This window comes from Notothenia rossii (genome assembly GCF_949606895.1).
Source record: "Notothenia rossii genome assembly, chromosome: 4".
Taxonomy (NCBI): domain Eukaryota; kingdom Metazoa; phylum Chordata; class Actinopteri; order Perciformes; family Nototheniidae; genus Notothenia; species Notothenia rossii.
In genome coordinates, this window is record NC_136902.1 from 37,927,334 (window position 1) to 37,949,626 (window position 22,293).

The 22,293-nt window shown below is 40.8% G+C and overlaps 1 protein-coding gene across 1 annotated transcript in view; it reads right to left on the reverse strand.

Moving 5' to 3' along the window:
* ntsr1 (neurotensin receptor 1 (high affinity)) overlaps window positions 1-22,293 on the reverse strand; it is a 106,299-nt gene that overhangs the window by 14,668 nt on the left and 69,338 nt on the right. Inside the window, exon 3 of the mRNA XM_079676978.1 lies at window positions 15,754-15,838. Within this exon, the coding sequence (XP_079533104.1) occupies window positions 15,754-15,838 (85 nt within the window). The remainder of the gene's footprint in view (window positions 1-15,753; window positions 15,839-22,293) is intronic.

Here is a 22,293-nt window from a genome sequence, read left to right on the forward strand (position 1 = left end):
GCAGTAATCGAGTCTACTGAAGATACAAGTTTAAAATCAGACCTGTTTTTTAAATGAAATCTGAAGGCAGGCAGTTAGCTGTGATCACCTATAAGGCTTGAAGTTACTTCAGATGCTGAAATATTTTTATTTTTCAAGTATAAACATACAGTATACAACAGATATACATGCATACAAATTATAACATCACATTTATGTTATTAATTTTACAAATAGGACAGAGGGTGCAGCACAAACAGTACGAAACAAATAGAGAGCTTTCTGAACATCAGCAGGAGAGGACTCTTTCAAGAAACTAGTAAATACTGAAATCAACATTAAATGTCCTATTAAAATGCAAGTTTATTCGTGACACTTCCAACATAAATGGAATTCTCACTAACCTAAAACATTTTATTTTTTTAAATACATGTCACAGTAGAGACACAAAATACTTGTACATACAAATGAACAACACCAAATTGAGCTCACTTTCTACTCTTTGATGATCTACCTCCTACCTAGTTTGTTTTTTAGTCCATGTATTTTGGCAGAGGCTTGGTCTGGCTGTATCTTCATAACAACCCTCTGGATAAACTCAAATGAATATTTCATTTCCAGAGTATACTGAAGACTGAAGCAATATATTAGTCCAAGAAGCATCGCAAAGCCACATCTTTCAGGTTGTGGAGCACAATTGTCTCCTCGACCACAACTGCCACATTGAAGATCGGCTGAGGAAAGGCATCCTATTCACCTTCGTAGCCTATGAGTAGACCAACTTGCATCACCTTCATGGCTTCCTCGAGAGTGTCTCCATGAGCCTTAAAAAAGGAGAAATAAAAGTGAGCTCAGTGTACTACAAGTACTTTTTCTCGACAAAGCTAATTAAGAGGCTTCTGCTATAAACATAGAAGCTAAAATCTACAGTTCACAGTGTAAAAGTGCAATGTGATGGAACTTCATTTCAACTGCCTCTCTTTTCAGTTTGAGCTTTATATTTATTTATATTATTTAATAGTTACGTTTTCTTGCTGTTTTTGTTTATATTAAATGTATCATTCTTTATTGCAATTATTTTTAGTTAAATTAAGGTAATTGTAAACATTACTTTTGAAGGAAACTTTGTGCACAGGGTGATTTATGTTAAAATGTACAATTACATAAAGTAATTCAAGACAGTTATGATCTTACATCACACATCCTGATGACATTTTCCTGATTTTCGCCAGACATGTAGTGTGATAGTCCCAAGAGAGCAGCAGTCCTCCTCTCATTTGTGTCCTGCAGGACAACAAATGCAGTGGGATATAAACATTTGTAGCAAACAAATGGTGGCTAAATGATGGTCATCAGCATCTCCACTTACATCTTTCTCAAGGCAGTCCAAAAGGCCTTTTAGTGCCGGCTTCTTTCCAGTCTTGGATGCACCTTTGTAGACCTCCAGCAATGCCAGGCCATCAAGTCCATCCAGAAACGATGAAAGTAGGTCCGTAGTGACAATTCTCTGGAACTCTGCCTGAATCTGAGGAGACACAGACATATAGAAAATATGTAAAAGTCTGCAACTGTGAATGTTGCCTTCTCATTGTAACTGGAAAACCTGCACAACTTACAAGTCCACTTCATCCAGTTGCAGCAAAATGGAAATCTTTGAAAATCTGTCTGTAATAGAGAACACACATTTAGGTACATTATGAAGCAGGCCTTAATAAAGTAATAAGAACTGAGAACATGACAAAGAATAAGATGCACACAATTACAACAGTCACGTTGCTCATAAACTACAAGCCTTGGCTTTCACAATTACAATATTATCCCTGAATTCATATGATAAAGACTTAAACAGTACTTCATTTAAATAAATAAACAACTTGAAATGTTCATCTTTGATTGATGAGGCATATTCAATCTAATAAATTCATGGGATGCATGTAATAATAACGGAAAGGTTAGTGTGCATCCACATAGAGCATTTTTGTGTCTACGTGCATGCCAAATATATCAATGAAAAAACTATTATTTGTTTTAACCAAACTTAAAATAAATTGTACAATGGTTGTAATTGTTGATTATTTGCTTGCAGTTATTTTCCATAGACTATTCAGTTGATTATTATTATTTTTTTAGTAATAACTTGACTACCTCTGAAAGCAGAAGTTTAGGAAAAATTATTGTTCATGAATAAATATTATTTATTTTATTATAATATAAATATCTAACAATTACAACCATCTTGTTTATTATTGTGGGTGAACAGTAACCTTTCCCTGTGTTATAATTACATACATCCCATTAATTTATTAGATTAAATAACAATAATCTCATCAATCAAAGATCAACATTTTTAAGTGCCTTGAGCACCGACTGTTCCCGCTACTAGAAACGGCTGATATTAAGACACTTCAGTGCGCAAGTCACAGAACGAATTGCATTGTGGGACATGTAGTTTATGGGCACCATAGTTCAATAAAATAAACTAAATATATTCCTTTCTTTTCTATAAAATATTTTCTAAAAAGCAGAAATACAAATTTGTCTCCATTTCAAGAGTGGAACATAGCATTTGTACACAATATAAAATGCTATTTCTGAACACAGTTAGTATTTTACTCGTTCAATGGCGCGAGGCACCTCCTCTGTATCTGGGCAGGTTTAGCGTGAGCTGAACCAGAAAAACGTTGCAAGGATAGAATCACTTTAACACTTGCTCGGCCTTAACAAAAAACAATCTTCAAGTCCCCTATACTTATCCACAAATGACATCCATTTCAAAGCCATGGCGGGGGCTAACAAGCTACAATTCTTAGCCGAACAGAGAGCCGGGACACGGCTAATTACTGGCAGGAACACACACAACCTCACCAAAACACGTTGATTTAGCTTAAATATTTAGCCGAACAGAGCCGGGACACGGCTAATTACTTGAACGAACAAACAAAATCTCTCTAAATTAAGCTACAAATATAGGCAGTTACCATTTAAACCTTTTAAAAATTCATAAGTGTCATACATAAGAGTAAGAATACTTGAAACCTATTTATTTACTAAAAGTTTAGATAATCATAATCCTGTAAAGTTAGCTTGGTTAACCGACATTTTCATAACACTACCCTGAAATAAAATCTCTTTTATAAACATTCAAACACCAGTTAGGTGTGGATTTAACTCCATTTAGCTACTTTTAGTTTTGCCTGAAACCATTAAATATGCAACCACTCACCTGACTTTGCCTGTCCGTCAGTGGTTCATCAGCCGAAATCACTGTCATATCGCTTCACAAAAACGTATTCATCTGCCGCTTAGCTTTTCGTAGTCATCAATCTGTCCGGTGGAAGTTCTTCTTTTGATAATGGCGAATCAAACTCTGTGGTTCACTTGTTGTATATCGTAAAAAAATAAAAAAAACTCATGTCCCTGTTAAATGCATTCAATTAATGAAAACAACTATGAGACCGGGACTATTTTCACCGGGCAGGAATATGTCAACACAACTGCCATTTTAAGAGGCCATGGAAAGTTTCAGAACATTATTACACATCACAACTCACTGTTCAGTCAAATTGACTTCATAGAATGTAGAGGTCATTGAACTGGCTTACAGAGCTGAGTTGAAATAATAACAACTTATGAAATTAAGTAGAAATTGCATAAATTGATATGTTAAGTGAAAGTAACTTAGACAAAAGTTTCAATAACTTAATGATCAAATCCTTTTTTATAATATAACTGGCAAAAATGTAAGAATTTCATGCATCGGCCTACAGTGGGAAAATGGTTTAATCTGTTGGAATAGAGTATAAATATCACTACTAATATCACTAGGAACACAGCGGCGGAGGAAATGCCACAATGTCAATGGGAGTACATGAGCCAACCACCTTAGGTATAAAGGCAGGGTTGGCCTTCAGCAACACTCTCGTTTGCCCCGGGGCAAACTGAGTGCATGAAGGATGTACAGAGAGCGCATGAATGTCACTGACTCGCTTGGCAGATGCCAGAGCCAGTAAGAGCACTGTCTTCAGTGACAGGTGTTTCATGTCAGCTTCTTCCAGGGGTTCAAATGGAGGTCGAGTGAGCCCATATAAAACCAATGCCAAGTCCCAAGGCCAAAACGTGCGCGAGCGCGTCCACGGCCTAACGGTGCGATTAAATCGCGCATTGAAAAGAACAGCTGACATTGAACATGCGAACAGATCTACCGCGGCTCGGCCGTAACGCACCCACAGCTGACTCACAACCATTGGATGTAGAGTCCAGTCTGCATATAGTGGTGCACCTCTGGAAAAGCAGATCTGCCCCGAGGTTCATCACTCCTGGTACGTGCGTCGCTCTCAGAGAGAGGAGACGTCCGCAGCTCCATAAGATCAGTTTGCGTGCCAGCATGTGTAACTGGAGAGAACGCAAACCCCCTTGGCGGTTTATATACGATATTGTGGTCGTGTTGTCTGTCCTCACGAGGACATGATGTCCTCTGAGAAAAGGTAGAAAGCGTTTTAGGGTGAGGAACACCGCTGAAAGCTCCAGATAATTTATTTGTGACCGTTGGAGGTCTCTGCTCCAGAGACCCCTCACAGGTCGACCTTCGTATATACCCCCCCAGCCCGTCAGACATGCGTCTGTGGTGACCACCTTCCGCAATAGGACAGCACCCATGGCACGCCCCGTACTAGAAAAGTCGGGTGTAGCCAGTGGCGCAGTGCCATTACGCATTTCATAGTGACCATCACTCTCCGCGCCTCATGACGCGCGGGGTCCAGTCTGAGGGCAGCTACCCAGCGCTGAAACTCCCTCAGGTGTAAGCGTCCCAGTCGTACCACCAGGATGGCTGACGCCATGAGCCCCAGTAACCGCAGACATGATCTGAAGAGAACATATTTGCGTAGCTGGAAATGAGCGAGGCAAGCTCTGAAGGCTTTCACTCTTTCTGCTGACAGGCGGGCTGTAAAGGGCACCAAATTCAGGTGTAGGCCCAGGAAGAGTACAGTCTGGGCTGGGGACAACATGCTTTTTTCTGTGTTTATTACGAAACCCAGATCGAGCAGGTGTTTTACGAGGACATTCTTCTGCGTAATAGCCTCTTGCTCCGACTGTGCGAGAAGCAGCCAGTCGTCCAGATAAGTTGCCAAGCGAATACCCTGTTGTCTCAACGGGGTTATCGCGGCTTCCGTACACCGTACAAACACTCGCGGGCTGAGAGACAGACCGAAGGGAAGGACTCTGTACTCGTAACAGACACCCTGAAAGGCGAACCTCAGATATTTCCTGTATGGGTAATATACTGGGATGTGGAAATACGCATATTTCAGGTCGACTGATGTGAACCGGTCATTTTGGCGCACGAGACGCAACAGAGATGTGTGAGTGAGCATTCTGAATTTGTATCTTTTGAGATATTTGTTCAGAGCTCTCAAATCTAGTATAGGCCAAATTCCGTTCCCTCCCCGTTTGGCAACGAGGAAATACTTTGAATAAAAGCCGCTCTGACTCTGTTCGGCGGGTATTATCGATATAGCCTTCTTTTCTAGTAGCCAGAAAATCTCTCGCTCCAGAATATGGGCCGACTCTCCCCGGGCTTGTGAATACAGAATGCCCGAGAAGCGAGGGGGGGTGACAGCGAATTGGAGCCTGTAGCCCTGTGTTACTGTCTTGAAAACCCAAGCAGAATCTGTGAGCATCTTCCACTTTTCGCTTCTTAAAGCGAGCGGAGATGTCACATCTCTGTCGTCTGCCCTCTGTGTCTTTATTTGTTGTGTTATGGGGCCCTCTAGTGTCTGAATACGGTGGTACCCCAGGTTGACAACTCCGGCCGACACTGCGCATGCGCGTGGCGGTGGTGCCTTCACAATCCCGTCTAATGTCCGCCTTTTGAGAGAGGCCGTAGCCGCTCTCAAAAGAGGGGTGGACGACAGACTGTTTATTGTTTTTCTTTTCATTTTTATTGACTGCGCCCTTGGCTTCAAGCCTGGAAACGACAGTGGAAAATGATTTATTAGGAAACAATAATGATGACATGTGTTTGTGTGACTTAAACAGGCAGCAGAACTTGCTGTCTTTGATGTTAAGTCCATTTCCCTTATGGCGCGAACTTGAGGATGACGTTCTGGCATCACTCGAGGCGGCGGGAAGATGGGGGCATGGTGGCACCCCGAAAACATATGAGCATCTAAAACTGGAACGTGTTCTGGAGCTGGGGAACAGGGAACTTCCGGCTCTCTCGTCGAGGAGAGGAGAGGAGGCTGTCAGGCCGCCCGCTTCTTCTTCCTCGCCTGGTGGCTGAAAACCTGGGTCGGCTGTGCCTGAGCGGCAGCTGCCGGAACCGGAGATCTTCTTGGCCAGCTCATTCTCGCCTCGTGCCTGGGCTGGGGACCCGGGACGGGCTGTGGTCTCTGCTGCTTCGGTATCTTGAACCGGGCAGGACGTGAGGCAGCTTGAGTGAAGGCCTGCCGCGGGACCGTTGAAGGTGGCGGATGGACCCTTCGGGGGAGACAGAGCTGGAGAGCCTTGTCTTCCTTCTTTTTTGATTCGCATCTCAGCTGCATCGAAGCTAGAGCGGAGCCAAATATGCCCTCGGGAACAATAGGCATGTCCAGAGCATCCTCTTTTTCCCGCTCTGGAAGGTTCGTCAGGTTGAGCCACCTGGCTCTCTCCTGTACCACCATAATTCCCAGTGCTTTGCCCGTGGCTTGGACTGCACAGCGCTGCACACGGAGGCAAATGTCCGTGATCGCTGCAATCTCGTCCCACACGGCAGGCTCAGGTTTGCTCGACAAGTCTTCGCAGAGCTCCGCCTGTTAGGCGGTCAGCAGCGAGGAGACGTTTAGTTACCTGGCGGACAAAGTTGCGGCTTTATAGGCCCGTTCGGTCAACGCTGACTGAAAACGGTCTGCCTTTGCCGGTAGCGTGGGGTTCCTGCTCGGTGTCGAAGCCAGCCTCGGTTGGAGCTGGGCTGCCACCAGCGGTTCCATGGGCGGCATGCGGAGCAGGCCGAGCCTCTCCATACCGTCACAGTCCAGGGAGGAGGCACTCTGGATTGGGGCCTTGTTGCTGAAAGGGCGGTCTCTCCACGAGACCGACACCTCATCCAGCATCTCCGGAAAGACTGGAAGGAGCTGCCTCTTCGTCCTCGCTGCTTGGGGCAATTGCTTCCCCCTCGTAGCGAGATCTGGAGGTCTCCTTGGCCACCTCAGGCCATGCGATGTCCAGCCTGGACGCAGCGCGTTGACACCGGTTCAGCGGCTGCCGCTGTTATTGAGCCCCAGCCTGACACAACGCGGGGCTCAATCGCTGCGGCGGCCACCATGTCTTGATTGCCGTCGGCGAATCAGCGGACATGAGGGGGTCCTGTCCAGACAAGCTAGCTTGGCGTGCTAGCCGTCGGCGGAGGCTCTTAATGGTGAAGCGGGCACAATGCCCGCACAAGCCGGGGTTATCGATAGCCTCCTGAGCGTGTTCCAGCCCGAGGCAGGTCGAGCAGACCTGGTGTGAGTCTATGCCTGAGATCTTAAACCCGCAGCCGCATAGCCGAGCCTCCGAGTCCCTGACTCCTCTAGTGTGAGGGAGAGAAGGGTCCATCTTTGTTCGCCGGGGTGTCGGCGTGGAGTGGACACGCTAGTAACAGGTACGTTACTGAGAAAAAAATCCAACCTTGTCGTTAATCCGAAAGGAAAAAGCGACGGCGTAGATTTTATTCTTTAAAGAATATTAACTGATGTGTTAATACCTTTTGTTTTTATCTCCGTCTCCTCTGGTGTGAGAGAGAAAAGAGAACGTCCTCGCTACCGTGGTGTTGGTGTGGAGGGAAGAAAAGCTAGCAACAGGTATGTTAATAGCTTGAAGAAAAAATCAAACCTTACCGTATATTCGAAAGAAAGAAACGGCGAGGCAGATTACAATATGAACTGGTTTGTGAAATATTGTTCAGTCTTCTTGCAAAGCAAAAAAGTAACCGGCAAGCGCCCGTCGACCGAATGTTAGCTTTGGGTTCAGTCTGTGGACCGTTAAGCTAGCCCGGCTACTGATAATTCGAAATGTACTCTGAAGCAGAGACGAGGTGTTTGAATGACGCTGCGTCGTAGCGCAAGCTACTTATAGGGTGGGTGGATTCCCTGACGTAGACGTCAAGATCACCAGCCAATCAGGATTGGCGTATTGAGATTGATGCTTCTGTTTGCATACGCGTTGAAGGATTATTTGAATTATTTGAAGGATTAAAGTAACGTGGTATGGCAGGAAAGTTCAATCTGGTATATTCCTTTTAATGTCACCTTATATATATTCATGTGTGTTGAATTAGAAGGGACAAAGTATCTTTTCCCTCCCCCAATATATTGAGGTGAAGTCCTTGTGTATAGAGAGAGAGGTGAGAAGGGGACACCCTTATTTGGGAATAGGGCCAGACGCTGGAATGTTTCCCTCGTAAAAGAAGGGTGTGCTTACACAGGCTTGAAGCAGATGTGTGTGTGTTTTCATTGCAGTAAATAGATCTGCTACATGATTACTGGTCAACTATACCTCTGTTCTTATTCTTTCATGTGTGGGTACTAAATGGCTACAAACATTGTGGAGAAATTAGCTTAAACATCTTTCATTACTCTATATGAAATGGAAGCAGTTTTTTATGACAGGGACGAGAGAGTTGGGGGAGGTAGCGCATTCCGAGGAGTTTCAGCATGTCAATTGTCAGGGGAATAGACTTGTTTTCAATAGATATGTGTGGTTGGTTACTTTGTGTTAATAATAGCAGTATGTGTAAAGGAAGCTGGAAATATACAATGTGAAACCTTTTATTTGAAGTAAAGATGTGAACAATAGCTCAAACAAATGGAAGGGCTATATGAGGCCTGTGTGAAGTTTGACTATTTGAAAAGCATCTCTAATACTGCTTAAGAGTATAGGTAATGTGTTCCTCGTTGTTATTGATATGAAAGTAATTAACATGTATTACGTATATTTAGCCAACTATAACAACTATATCTTAAAACATACTTTTAACTTGTGTGTGGTAACCTGAAGGGGGGAAGATGGACTCAGGGACAAAGGGCCATAAAGGAGATGTGTGTGTGCTGGCTACAAGATGTGAAATAAGATAAGGAAACTTGTTGTTGAGAGCAAGTTCGTACCAGACACCAAAAGGTGTCTGGTCTTCGTCAAACTGAAGGAGACTTTTTGTTTCCGGGTTTCTTCTGCTGTGTCGCACTGATTGGGTGCGACAGGCCATGTGTTGGTCTCTTCCAATAAGCTGACCTCTGGGGGAAAGCAGGCACACACCTCCTCCTGTGTTTTAGTATGAAAGCCTGTGTTTTCCTTTGGTTCGCGCTCTTGTTTTTCACCGGCCGTTCGTGAGACCTTTCTCACACGGTGGTAGAACCTGAGCCCGGAGTACTCTGCAGAGTGCTTCGTGATTTCTTTGTATTTGTATTTTGTATCGTTACTGTTTATCATTAAAGCAAGATTATTGTTTAACTTGCATTCTGGTGTTTCTTAATCCCTTTATTTTCCCGAATTCACCCAGCTTATCAAACGACACGCGGAGACGAGGTTGGTTTTCAACATCCTCCAAATCTCCAACAAGTGGTGACCCGACGTGTCTGAGTGGGGTGTTTTCGGGGAAGAGACCACCAGCAGCAAGCAGACGAATGGTCCGGAGAAGAGGCCTAGAATAATCTCTGACAACTAAAACGAGGATCCTTCAATTGAAAGGTGAGCAGACAAGCCTGTTTCTATCGAAGGTCTGTAATTGGCTAAACTAAATTTTAGAGTTGTCAGAGACATATTCCGGTGTCAAGAGGAAACTATTAATGTAAAATGAGAAAATCATCCTAAAGACACACTGAGGGTTAAAGGGGGAGACATGAGGGAAATATGCACTACACTTTAAGCAGGGGGTGTTTTGGAGTAGCACAGTGTAGAACCATATTGTTCAATCTTTCCATCATATTAATAAATTATTCTTCAAGAGATTTTTATTCATGTGTGAATATAGTAGTGATTTCATTTGTTACAATATTGATTTCACCATTGTGGCATAGTTATTACCATAGGAGGGCTTTAGGATGGAAACTGTTTTTAATCCTTGGTAAAGTAAAGGGTGATGGTTGCATGTTCGGACACCCAAGTTTCCACACACTGCTAAAGAGTTTAACATTGTTTTTAAGTAGACCGGAATTGAAGATAAATGAGTATAATGAGCTATGAAATGCAGAGCTACACAGATCCTAGTGATGTTTTGACTCAAGATAATAGTTATGTACACAAGTTTCTGAATTACATTTATTAGACATTTTAATACTACTTAGTTGTAAATAAATTGCAGTAGTAGTAGTACTATTATGAAGTGAGTTTTGTACCAAGTTGCAGGAAATGTGGGAAGCAGCCGTCCCGATGACAAGTTAGAGATATCTGACTTAAGGTGGTAATCGTGAATTGATAAATGATGGCGCTCCATATATGACTGATTTTTGTAGACAAAGGATACTGGCCTATGCTGAAATATCAAAGTCTCTGCAGAGCACGACACATGGCCAATGAAACTGAGACCAAATGACCTTTGACCCTGACTGACAGTGTGACTTGAGAACAACACTATCAATGACTGACTCTGGGGCTGACCAAACTTGACTTTACAACCTGACAGTGTGGGTGTGAATGAATTTCTGCATGTGATCAGTGTAACTGCATGATTCTAAAACAATAACTAACCGAGCATGTCTTTGGACTAATACATTATTTTGGAGCTCCATGGGAAACACAGGTTTCCTACAATTTCACACATTTGGAGAAATGCACATGTGACCCGTTTCTAATTCCCACAGGAGTTGGCGGTTTGCAAATGTAAAACTCAAACTAAAATCTAAAGATTCTGTTTCTTTTAGGACTGCCAGCTGGAAATGAACACTTATTTTCCCTGGAGTGTTTACTGTGAAAAATGATGGATGTACTTTTGTGAATGATGTTTGGTATTTTCTTATAACCACTGGTTACCTGAAGGTTTTCTTCCCATACAGGATTTTATTACACATGTTTACATGTGTAAAAAGGGGGAGTGTGGGATATTTTCATTTAGGGACTGGAAGAAACCTGCCGCCCCAACTCAGATGTTCAATCTGACCATTGATTGACAGTTTTAGATTTAACCTGCTCCATATCTGGGGATAAGATAATGTTTGATTAATGTTGACATGTTTCTAATATTGATTGAGTTATAACAGGTAACACAGATGCAGAATCAGTGGCCAAGGGGCTACTGAGAGAGGTAATTCCAGAATGAGAATGAGAAGGTGAACTGTGATAATGAAAACAATTTTGTAATATTTCAACAGGTATTAAAGTAACTGAGGTTTGAAATGTAGAAAGAACATATTACAGCTAAGTTAAAATATAGTAATGTAATGAGATAGAATTTAATTTAGACAACATCTTGTAACTAGCCTGGTAAAGAAGTAACAGCCATAGACTGTTTAGATCATTATGGGGATGTACATTTAATTTAAAGTCATAATAGAAAGACATTTGATGACAGTATGTTGAATTTCTGTATTCATTTTTCAGCTTGATAATATCCAAGCAGTGACAGGTAGAAGCAGTCTCGCCTGGAAATTATTCACTTTGTCAGTATCATGATTTTAGTTGTTTTTAATCCATAACATTAGTGTGTTTCTTTACCAGAAACATTAGCAGTTCATATTATATTTAGATTTTAAATGGGATCTCAAGGATTTCATTTATAATAACACAGATGCTTGTCAGGAATTCAGAGCTATTGAGATATGTTATTTAGTTCACCTGAAGATGTTGGGGTTTATTTTGTTGACACAGGCCAAGTATTAGAATTCTGAAGCGGCCTACCAGTGGTGGGTCAAACACCTGAGGGCCCAGAAGCACTGAGCGTAGACTTGAGGGGTGGGTATCAGATTTCTCCACACAGGTTGCTGACGCCAAAAGGGGGACCCGAGGAGCAGGAGGCCGACACAGCGGAGTTCGTCTGGCTGAAGGTCGTCAGGCCTACGTGACTCAACCCCAGGTTCTCCGGCCTCTACAGAGTGACCCAGAGGACATCTCATGCCGTCCGCCGAGGAGCAAAGGGGGACATCTGGTACTACTGGAGCCAGTGTGCGGCGAGGAACACTCCGGCTAGGACCTTGGAGGACATCAGGACGGACCTGGCTATCGTCAACGCGGACATCCCTACAGCAGACGACTTGGAAGCAGGCATCAGCGGACTGGAGGAGAAGGACCTCGCGGACATCCCTACAGCAGACGACTTGGAAGGAGGCGTCAGCGGGCTGGGGGACTTCTCGAGGCAGCAGAGGAGTCTACTTCTCTCTGATCAGATTCATCAGTTCCACCTTTGAAGGAAAGGCCGCATCTCCCCCTCCCTATCAGCTGCCCTTGTTGGCGTATTCCGCTGAGGGGGGGGCCCTGATGATTCAACAACACGCAAGGATGCTGCTTTCTGGCACTCAGGCTCTCACTCTAGTGAGATAGTTTCTTCACTGTCGTTGGAGGTTGTTTTCTGTTCTCAAAGGTTTAATGAAGGGGGACAGACACAGTATCAAAGAATGACAGTAGTTTGTTTCAAATGTCTTATGTGTGTTGGTCTCGTTAATGCGAGACCAAAAAGGGGGAATTGAAGGATTATTTGAATTATTTGAAGTATTACAGTAACGTGGTATGGCAGGAAAGTTCAATCTGGTATATTCCTTTTAATGTCACCTTATATATATTCATGTGTGTTGAATTAGAAGGGACAAGGTATCTTTTCCCTCCCCCAATATATTGAGGTGAAGTCCTTGTGTATAGAGAGAGAGGTGAGAAGGGGACACCCTTATTTGGGAATAGGGCCAGACGCTGGAATGTTTCCCTCGTAAAAGAAGGGTGTGCTTACACAGGCTTGAAGCAGATGTGTGTGTGTTTTCATTGCAGTAAATAGATCTGCTACATGATTACTGGTCAACTATACCTCTGTTCTTATTCTTTCATGTGTGGGTACTAAATGGCTACAAACATTGTGGAGAAATTAGCTTATAAACATCTTTCATTACTCTATATGAAATGGAAGCAGTTTTTTATGACAGGGACGAGAGAGTTGGGGGAGGTAGCGCATTCCGAGGAGTTTCAGCATGTCAATTGTCAGGGGAATCGACTTGTTTTCAATAGATATGTGTGGTTGGTTACTTTGTGTTAATAATAGCAGTATGTGTAAAGGAAGCTGGAAATATACAATGTGAAACCTTTTATTTGAAGTAAAGATGTGAACAATAGCTCAAACAAATGGAAGGGCTATATGAGGCCTGTGTGAAGTTTGACTATTTGAAAAGCATCTCTAATACTGCTTAAGAGTATAGGTAATGTGTTCCTCGTTGTTATTGATATGAAAGTAATTAACATGTATTACGTATATTTAGCCAACTATAACAACTATATCTTAAAACATACTTTTAACTTGTGTGTGGTAACCTGAAGGGGGGAAGATGGACTCAGGGACAAAGGACCATAAAGGAGATGTGTGTGTGCTGGCTACAAGATGTGAAATAAGATAAGGAAACTTGTTGTTGAGAGCAAGTTCGTACCAGACACCAAAAGGTGTCTGGTCTTCGTCAAACTGAAGGAGACTTTTTGTTTCCGGGTTTCTTCTGCTGTGTCGCACTGATTGGGTGCGACAGGCCATGTGTTGGTCTCTTCCAATAAGATGACCTCTGGGGGAAAGCAGGCACACACCTCCTCCTGTGTTTTAGTATGAAAGCCTGTGTTTTCCTTTGGTTCGCGCTCTTGTTTTTCACCGGCCGTTCGTGAGACCTGTCTCACACGGTGGTAGAACCTGAGCCCGGAGTACTCTGCAGAGTGCTTCGTGATTTCTTTGTATTTGTATTTTGTATCGTTACTGTTTATCATTAAAGCAAGATTATTGTTTAACTTGCATTCTGGTGTTTCTTAATCCCTTTATTTTCCCGAATTCACCCAGCTTATCAAACGACACGCGGAGACGAGGTTGGTTTTCAACATCCTCCAAATCTCCAACAGCGTTGAAGCGCATCCCATAGGGAGACATCGAACGGAGTGTTATGAATGAGAACCCTAATTATATATATATTTTTTAGAAGGCCTCAAAAAATACTTTAATGTAAATTAAAATTAGAATTTGAAGGAATGTGTGTATAACAAAATACATACGTCATAAACAATACCGGAAACAGACGTAGGCCTATATATGGGACATTTCGAGCGTCATTGCGATACACTCACTGAACTGATTACCAATAACCCTGAGCTATGGTTGAAGCTCTGTGATTGTATGTTTTAGCCGCAATGCACGTTGTGATATGGTGTTTATGCGAGCTCCCTGAACGTTGGTAATAGACAAGTTGGGATCACGGAGAAATGCTCTCTACCGACCTATTCTCACAGCGTTTATCAACCTTTTTCTCACTCAATATCAAGCCACACTTATTGTTTTTACTTCTTTATTTTTATTGTATGATGTAGGACTTTTTTTTGCCGTCAGTTAGGGGGAGAGTAGGGGCTCAGAATACTGAAATCTGTATTGTTTCATTGTTTTTTCCTTCTAATTTTGTATTATTTTCTAAACCACACACTGTTGTTTACTCAACAATAAGACACAATTATCCTTGTGTTTATTTTTTTTGTTTGATTGTATAATGTCGGACTTTTGGAGTCCGTCAGTTCTTATTATATATCCATGGCGCTCTAGTTAATAGACAAAATAATTTCATACATAATATTATTAATGATTTTATTTTGAAATTCAGTTCCTGACGGACGGCAAAAAAGCTCGACACTATATAATTAAACAAATAAATAAAAACAAGGATAATTGTGTGTTATTGTTGAGTAAATAACAGTGTCTTATTTAGAATTCAGTATTCCGAGCCACATTTATTTTCCTTACGGACGGAATAAAAAGTCCAACATTATACAATTTAAAATAAAAACAATAATTGTGGCTTGATATTGACTAAGAAAATGTATTTATGAACCACACAGCTTTCGGTCAAAAATATGTGGTGCAGGTACGAAACATACTACCAATAGAAATACATTGCTTTGAAAATCGTTCTGAACCGGAAAAAATGGGGAAATCGTGTTGGTGAACACAAATCAATAGATTACATTTCGTGACTATAACACGAAATGCCCTGAGACTGGGTTGAATATTTAAATGTGTCCATGTTAAGCAATGGAGAAATAAAGTGCATACAAAACTGCTGACAAATGGCTATAAAAGCTTTAATCAACAGGAGCAGGCAGATGAGCTCAATGTTTTCAGCTCATTGTTTTCCTCAGGCAGCAACAGAGAGGAAACCATAGTAACGTCCCATTGCCCATCTTTCATATTGAGTGGAAATACAAGGCTTTCCCAGCACTAACACTCATTTGCTGAATTGGTGTCTTTTCAATTGAATTAGAAAAACCATATGCAAGGCCTATACAGGACACAATTGTTAACGGCGAGGGAGAATAGAGGGAGACAGCAAGACAGAGGATGAGAATGGTAAATGAAAGCAATCTCATCAGGAAAATGTATCCCTCATGCTCCTCTCCGTCAGAACGCTTTTAACAGATGACCCTCTGACAGATGGTTATAGCCAATATCTGTGTGTGCGTACTTGGGTTTCTGCTACGTGAAGATCATTGTGTGTGTGTGCATTCTGTAAGCAGCGTTGGTGTGTTTCTTCAAAAATATCAAGTGAGCAAACAAACTGTTATACTGGAGGTTCGCTCTCACGAGAGGTTGAGAAAGGAATCACTACTTACTCGGACCACTCGGAGATGTAGCAAAACATCAGGCGGCGAGCGTGATAGGGCAGCCAGCAGACCACGAAGGCTATGACCACCGCTCCTGGACAAAAGGGAGAGAGAGCAGCAAGTGTCAAGGGGAAGACTAAAGTAGAATGATAAGGACCATTGTACTATTTACACAAAATAAGCTTTATGAAGCTTGAGAATAGGGGCCATATTATTACATTACATTGCATTATAATGTGGATGTTTTATTAACACGCATAACAAAATGCCAGCAATAAGCTTCTATTTATTGTTATTATTGTCAACTAGCTATCCTTCCTTATGTTACCCAGCTCTCATTCTAGTTTATGTTAACTAACTCTCCTTCCTAACGTTACCTAGATCCCCTTCTAGCTAACATTAACTAGCTCTCCTTGCTAACGTTACCTAGCTCTCATTCTAGTTTATGCTAACTAGCTCTCCTTCCTAACTTCACCTATAGCTCTCCTTGCTAACGTTACCTAGATCTCCTTGCTAACGTCACCTAGCTCTCCACTAGCTAACGTTAACTAGCTCTCCTGGCTAACGTTAACTAGCTCTCCTTGCTCACGTTAACTAGCTGTTTTCCTGTCGATACCCAACACTGTGTTTTTTTCTACAATTAACAGTTTGTATTACCATTGCGAAATGTACAGTGAGTCCATTGGACTTGTAGATAGTGAATTTACTGAATAAAGAATACAATCTGGATGGTTTGTAGAAGGCATCACTGCCAATTACCTGACTAAAATAATATTAATGCGAAGGAAACGGACACATATTCCGATTATTACGGTTTCAAAGGTAGTGAGAAATCACTTTGTCTTTTCTGTTCTCATCTGAAAGATCTACACTTTGTTGCCAATGGTTTCCCTAAAATGAACTGGAGGATTAATGAATCTAGCGCATTTGACCTGTTAAGCCCCAAGCCTGTTTTCCAGGTCTCAGGCTTGAAAATGACATTCCCAGAACAAATTACTATATCTTCCCTTCTAAAATGGGTAAATTAATAATCTTTTTTCTCAAAGCAAGGTTACACCTGTGCGTTAGATGTAGAAAAGTCAGAATCAATATAGATTATTTTTATTTTAAAGTAAATTCAGATTGAACATAGTAAAAAAATGTAAATGATTGTGTCTTTCCAAAAATAAAAAATCACTTATAGTGAAAACCACCCTTGAGTGATGGGATAGTAGACTAAAAGCTTTAGGAACATATATATAACATATAATAAGTACCCTGTATCAATATTGATGCAAAACAAGTGACATTTGACCTTTTTAGAGAGATTTATCAAAAAAAATTCTGGGGTCATTTGGGTGGATTTGACCTACCTCTGGCCCCCCTTTGTCGATTTTGAAGATTGACATCTCTTTTTAACCTTTAGAGCCAATGGAATCGAGGGGAAGTTCCACATACACACACACGTTACCAAATAAGGAGTGAGAGTGCCGCGTAACCAGAAAACAGGAAGCTGTCATACACTCTGGAAGCTATCATTGGCAGCTAATATGAAAACTCATTTTTTTAACATAAAAATTGAATTATGGACTATCAATAATTTGTTCAAAGTGACAGACACATTGGATTAACCTATTGATTAACTTTCAGCCGAGTCTTTCTCGTTTTAATGCCATTGGACACAATTTTTGATCAGAATAACAGCAAAAGGTGAGCATATCTCCGTGTTTTGCTACCTAAAGCTACGTTGTGTGTTGTCTGTATTTGCTTCCCCTGTCGCTAGTTCGGATCGCTCAGTGATGATATTTATATTTGTAAAATCTGTGGAATCTCAGCTTGCTAGAAAAGCTTGTTTGTGCAGATCCGATAAGTATATTGATCGATTTATGCCTAGATTTCTGTGCTAAGTGCGTTAGCATCTTTTCGTTCAGGGCTCATTTAGACACTTCTTGTGAGACTTGTGTTTTGTTTCGGTAAAAATGGTTCATAGCATCAGTCAGCTTAGTTTCTTCCCGTTAAGTGAGTATGAGACATTTATAGTTTATTACATTTTAAGAAGCCCTGAGACACAGTTTCGTAAAAAAAAGCCCCTTAACAGATTGTGTACCATCCAAATTAAGCCCAACAACCCAGTTCATAAATTGCCACGGCATATCAGCAAAGAAATGTTTTTTGAAAAGTATTCCAACATACTTAAAATGTAAAGCAAAAGAGTCATTAGTTATTAGAAATGTTTCTATGGCTTTGTGTTGAATATTTTTCTTAAATTATCAGCAATGTATACTCATATGTACATTGCGCAGTACTGCCCTTGGATTTCACCCAAACATTTTGCAAATGTATTTAAAAAAAACTTTTGATATCCGTTTAAGGACAATAGCGGACAAGCTCCATCAGCCTGAATTGGAAACATGAAAACGCACATTTTGGTGTATTTATTTAATGATTTTAACATTCAAGAGCACAATAGAAAGAGAAAGTGAATCCTTGATTTTTAGTAGTTGAACTTTATTTTATGGCAGTGACATTGACCATATGTTTCCTGCATGCATTTACCACATCTTCACATTTACGGATAAATAAAAGTGTTTAATTAAAATTATATTATCAACATTGTCTTTCATGAATGTCTCTCTTCAGGGTTCATGTCATAATCTAAATCGATTTGAGGCCGGGATTCATCTTAACTGTTCTTAAACATTTCTCTACTGTCTGAGCCATACTGTGGTTAATTCTTCCCTGTGCTAACGGGCTTTTCAATGTCAAATCTAACAACCTTTTATGAAACATTATTTTTCCAATGCGTAATGGTTGTACACATTTGTTATGGGACGTTTTTACATAGCTTTATTACTCTAAACAAAGGGAATCAAAACATAAACTTTTGTTTTCAAGTTTTACACACCATTGCCCCAGTAACATAACTGAACATTTAGGTTGCCAGTTTTTCTAGAATTATCAATTTATTTTAAGGGACAACCATGTCTTCTTTCATGCTGCCATTTCATTAACACCTTTATCGCCCCGTACATTTTTTTGTATTGCTGGGACATCAATTCTCAATGACTTTGAGATATTGACACAGGTCATTAACTGATTTGTACAACTTTTTGACACCTGCACATTTGGATGAAGGATGGTTCACAGTTTTGAAAATATATGAGTGTCAGTAACTAATATTTTTCACGACATGACTTATATATCCAATTTTAGAAATCATTTGTGAAGGGATTTACTGAGTGTTAGTTAACATGGAGTGTATTTTTCTATTTGATTGACTTTGAAAAAGATCAGCATATCAATCTTAACCATGTGACACAACAGCAAAAATAGAAATGATCACTTCCTGTTTGCAATATGCCCATGGATGTACAGACCTGCAACTATAATAAGATTATTCTTCACAATTCATCCAAAAATATCACTAACATGGCTGTGTGTTCAGATTTTACTGCAGGAAGCAGGTTTGTGATTTGTGTACACAAATTGTTTAAATTGGGCTCTAGATCATGTGCAAAAACATTCATTATTCATGTGTTAACATCCTGAGTAGATAACAACAAACATGAAGCATTCCTCATTCAAACAGAACCTTATTTTTTTTAATTGCAAAAAACAAGCATGCAAGAGGATGTTAACCTCTTCAAAAAGGATATAAATGAGCAGATAAGTTAGCAGAAAATAAAAGTTTTTTCAAACAGCTGTTTTTGTATCTTTACTTATTCAGAAGTTCTTGGTTCTTTATCTTTTCTCTCATTTTCTATCTTTTACATTTTCATCCATACTCTTGTAATAGTATCCCAAGGCTGTACACTGCATCAAAGCATGGGGTTAGTAGTGTTCTCAGACTGAGCTCTGCTCTCTTCGTCTCTTCTGTCAATGCCATTTCATCACACCTGTCACTACACTCAATATATTTTGCCATGCGAAATTGGATTCAAATTCCCACTGGAAGAATGGGGCTCAAACAACTCGACTTCAAAAAAACGAATTTATCCCTTCTTTGAAACCTCTACTGTGCTGTGTGGCCACTCAACATGCAGGAGCCAGTATTGATCTACTGATTGTTCAACACCCAACAACAGCTGACAGTATTTTAGCTATAAAATCTGTATCGGTATAACACCCAACCTTTAACATAGACAGTGTTTCCAAGATGTAAAGCTGGCTGCAAAACAGAATTTATTCTCTGAAGTGCCTAAATATATGATTCATATCCCCCATGTCTTGTCTGTTTTGGATTGTCTGTCACTGCAAAAGTACATTAGTCCAAGTTACCTGCTGTGAAATGGGGAAAATTGGTGTTGGCTCAAATGTAATAAAGACAGAGGCTTTAAATAAATGCACTGGGACACAAATACTCAAAGGCAATTTGTAAAGTTTTTGAAACCCCAGGATATGTTATAAAACTACGGGTTATAATTGACATGTAGTTTGGACAGAACTAACTACAGAGAATAGAGACTTAAAGAGAAAAAACAGAGGCGGTTTGTTACGTTTGAAAAAAGTGAGTGGTATGAATGTATACAAATATTATTTCCACCACATTAAATGTACTGTAAAACTACTGCACAGGCATTTATATGCACAGTTCGTTGATTCATTGCACCAATCTCGTTCTACATTGCGTTACATGTTATTTGCCTGACACCTTTAACCAAAGGGACTTTCATACACTTCAATATCGTGGCCATTTCTACAGGAGCAATCTTTGCTAAAGTGTCTGGCCAAACGACACTTCAACTGCAAGGCTGGGGATTGAACCACTAACCCTGTGAACCCATTTCCCTCTGAGCCATGGCCCCCCTGTTCTCAGAAAAGATGTAAAATACTATCACATTGTTTATTTAATTCAATATGAACATTCCTAATACTTTAGGTTATGGAAATGCATATACATTACAAACCATATATTCGATCTAGCTCCGACAGAGCTAACCTTGTTTTACAATGGCACCGGGCACAGCAAGAAATCACCTCTCTTCGTCTTTTTAAAACACATCTGCCCTTTTAGCGATGAGCCCATTTGGAATACCAAAAAGCAGAAAGGAGGGGGGACTAAACTGGGAAAGGTGGGGACACTTTGATTTGAAGGTAGCAACAAGCATAACAGAAACAAGCAAACCAGACTGCATTTTTCAAGTCTATACAACCTCTAAACCTGTTAAGCCCTGAGCCTGTTTTTCAGTTCTCAGGCTCAAAAATAACATTCCCAGAACAAATGACTATACCTTCACTTCTAGAAGGGGTAAATTAATAATCTTTTTTCTCAAAGCAATGATAAACCTGTCAGTTGTATGTAGAAAAGTCAGAATCAATATATCATTTTTGTATTTTAAAGTACACTCAGATTGAACATAGTAAAAAAAATTAAATTATAGTTTCCGTCCGAAAAAAACCCATTACTTATAGTGAAAACCACCCTTGAATGATGGGATAGAAGACTAAAAGCTTTAGGAATCCAAACTATAACATATAATAAGTACCCTGTATCAAGATTGATGCAAAAATAAGTGACATTTGACCTTTTTAGAGAGGTTTAGAAAAAAAACCACTTCTGGGGTCATTTGGGTGCATTTTCCATATCTCTGGAACCCATCGGTCGATTTTGATGATTGACACCTCTTTTTTGGGGGTGTTTCTCTGCTAAGGGGACAGGAAGACTTCAAAGCATCGAGGAGAGGATGGAAGGGGCCATGCACTGTAAAATCTTGGCCGATAGCCTCCTTCCCTCAGCCAGGACACTGAAAATGGGTCATGGAGGGGTCTTCCAGCAGGACAATGACCCTGAACATACGGCCAAGGCAACACAGGAGTGGCTAAAGAAGAAGCACATTTACGTGATGGAGGGGCCTAGCCAGTCTCCGGACCTTAATCCCATAGAAAATCTGTGGAGGGAGCTGAAGCTTCCAGAGGCCAAGCATCAGCCTCAAAACCTAAAGGATTTGGAGAGGACCTTCCGAGAGGAGTGGCCCAACATCCTTCCTGAGATGTGCACAGACATGGAGACTAACTACAAGAAGCGTCTGACCTCTGTGATGTCCAACAAGGGTTTCTCCACCAAGTACTAACACATGTTCTGCAATGGATCAAATACTTATTTCCCACAGTTAAATGCAAATCAATGTTTATCTTTTATATAATGTCCATTTCTGGATTGTCTTTTTGATATTCTTTCTCTCATTAGTAAAATAAACCTACCATTACAATTATGGACTATTAATCTTTGTAAATGGGCAAACTTACAAAATCTTCAAGGGATCAAATACTTATTCCCTCCACTGTATATTGCCCAAGGAAATATCGATATGTTACGGAGCCCCCTAGGGGACAAAATTGGTTGAAAAAAAAAAAGTATTGCGAGATATCAAAACCTTTGCGAGATCTCGCAATACTTTTCTTTTAGCTCAATGTACTTCCGGGTCAGTTCGGCAACACAGAAACCACAACAATGGAGCGGTTGATAGATTTTTACTTTGAGCTTGGCCTAAAATATAAAGATATAACATCAGTGCTTGGCAATAGGCACGGGTTCCACATAAGTATAACTCATGAACATAACGTTGTAAA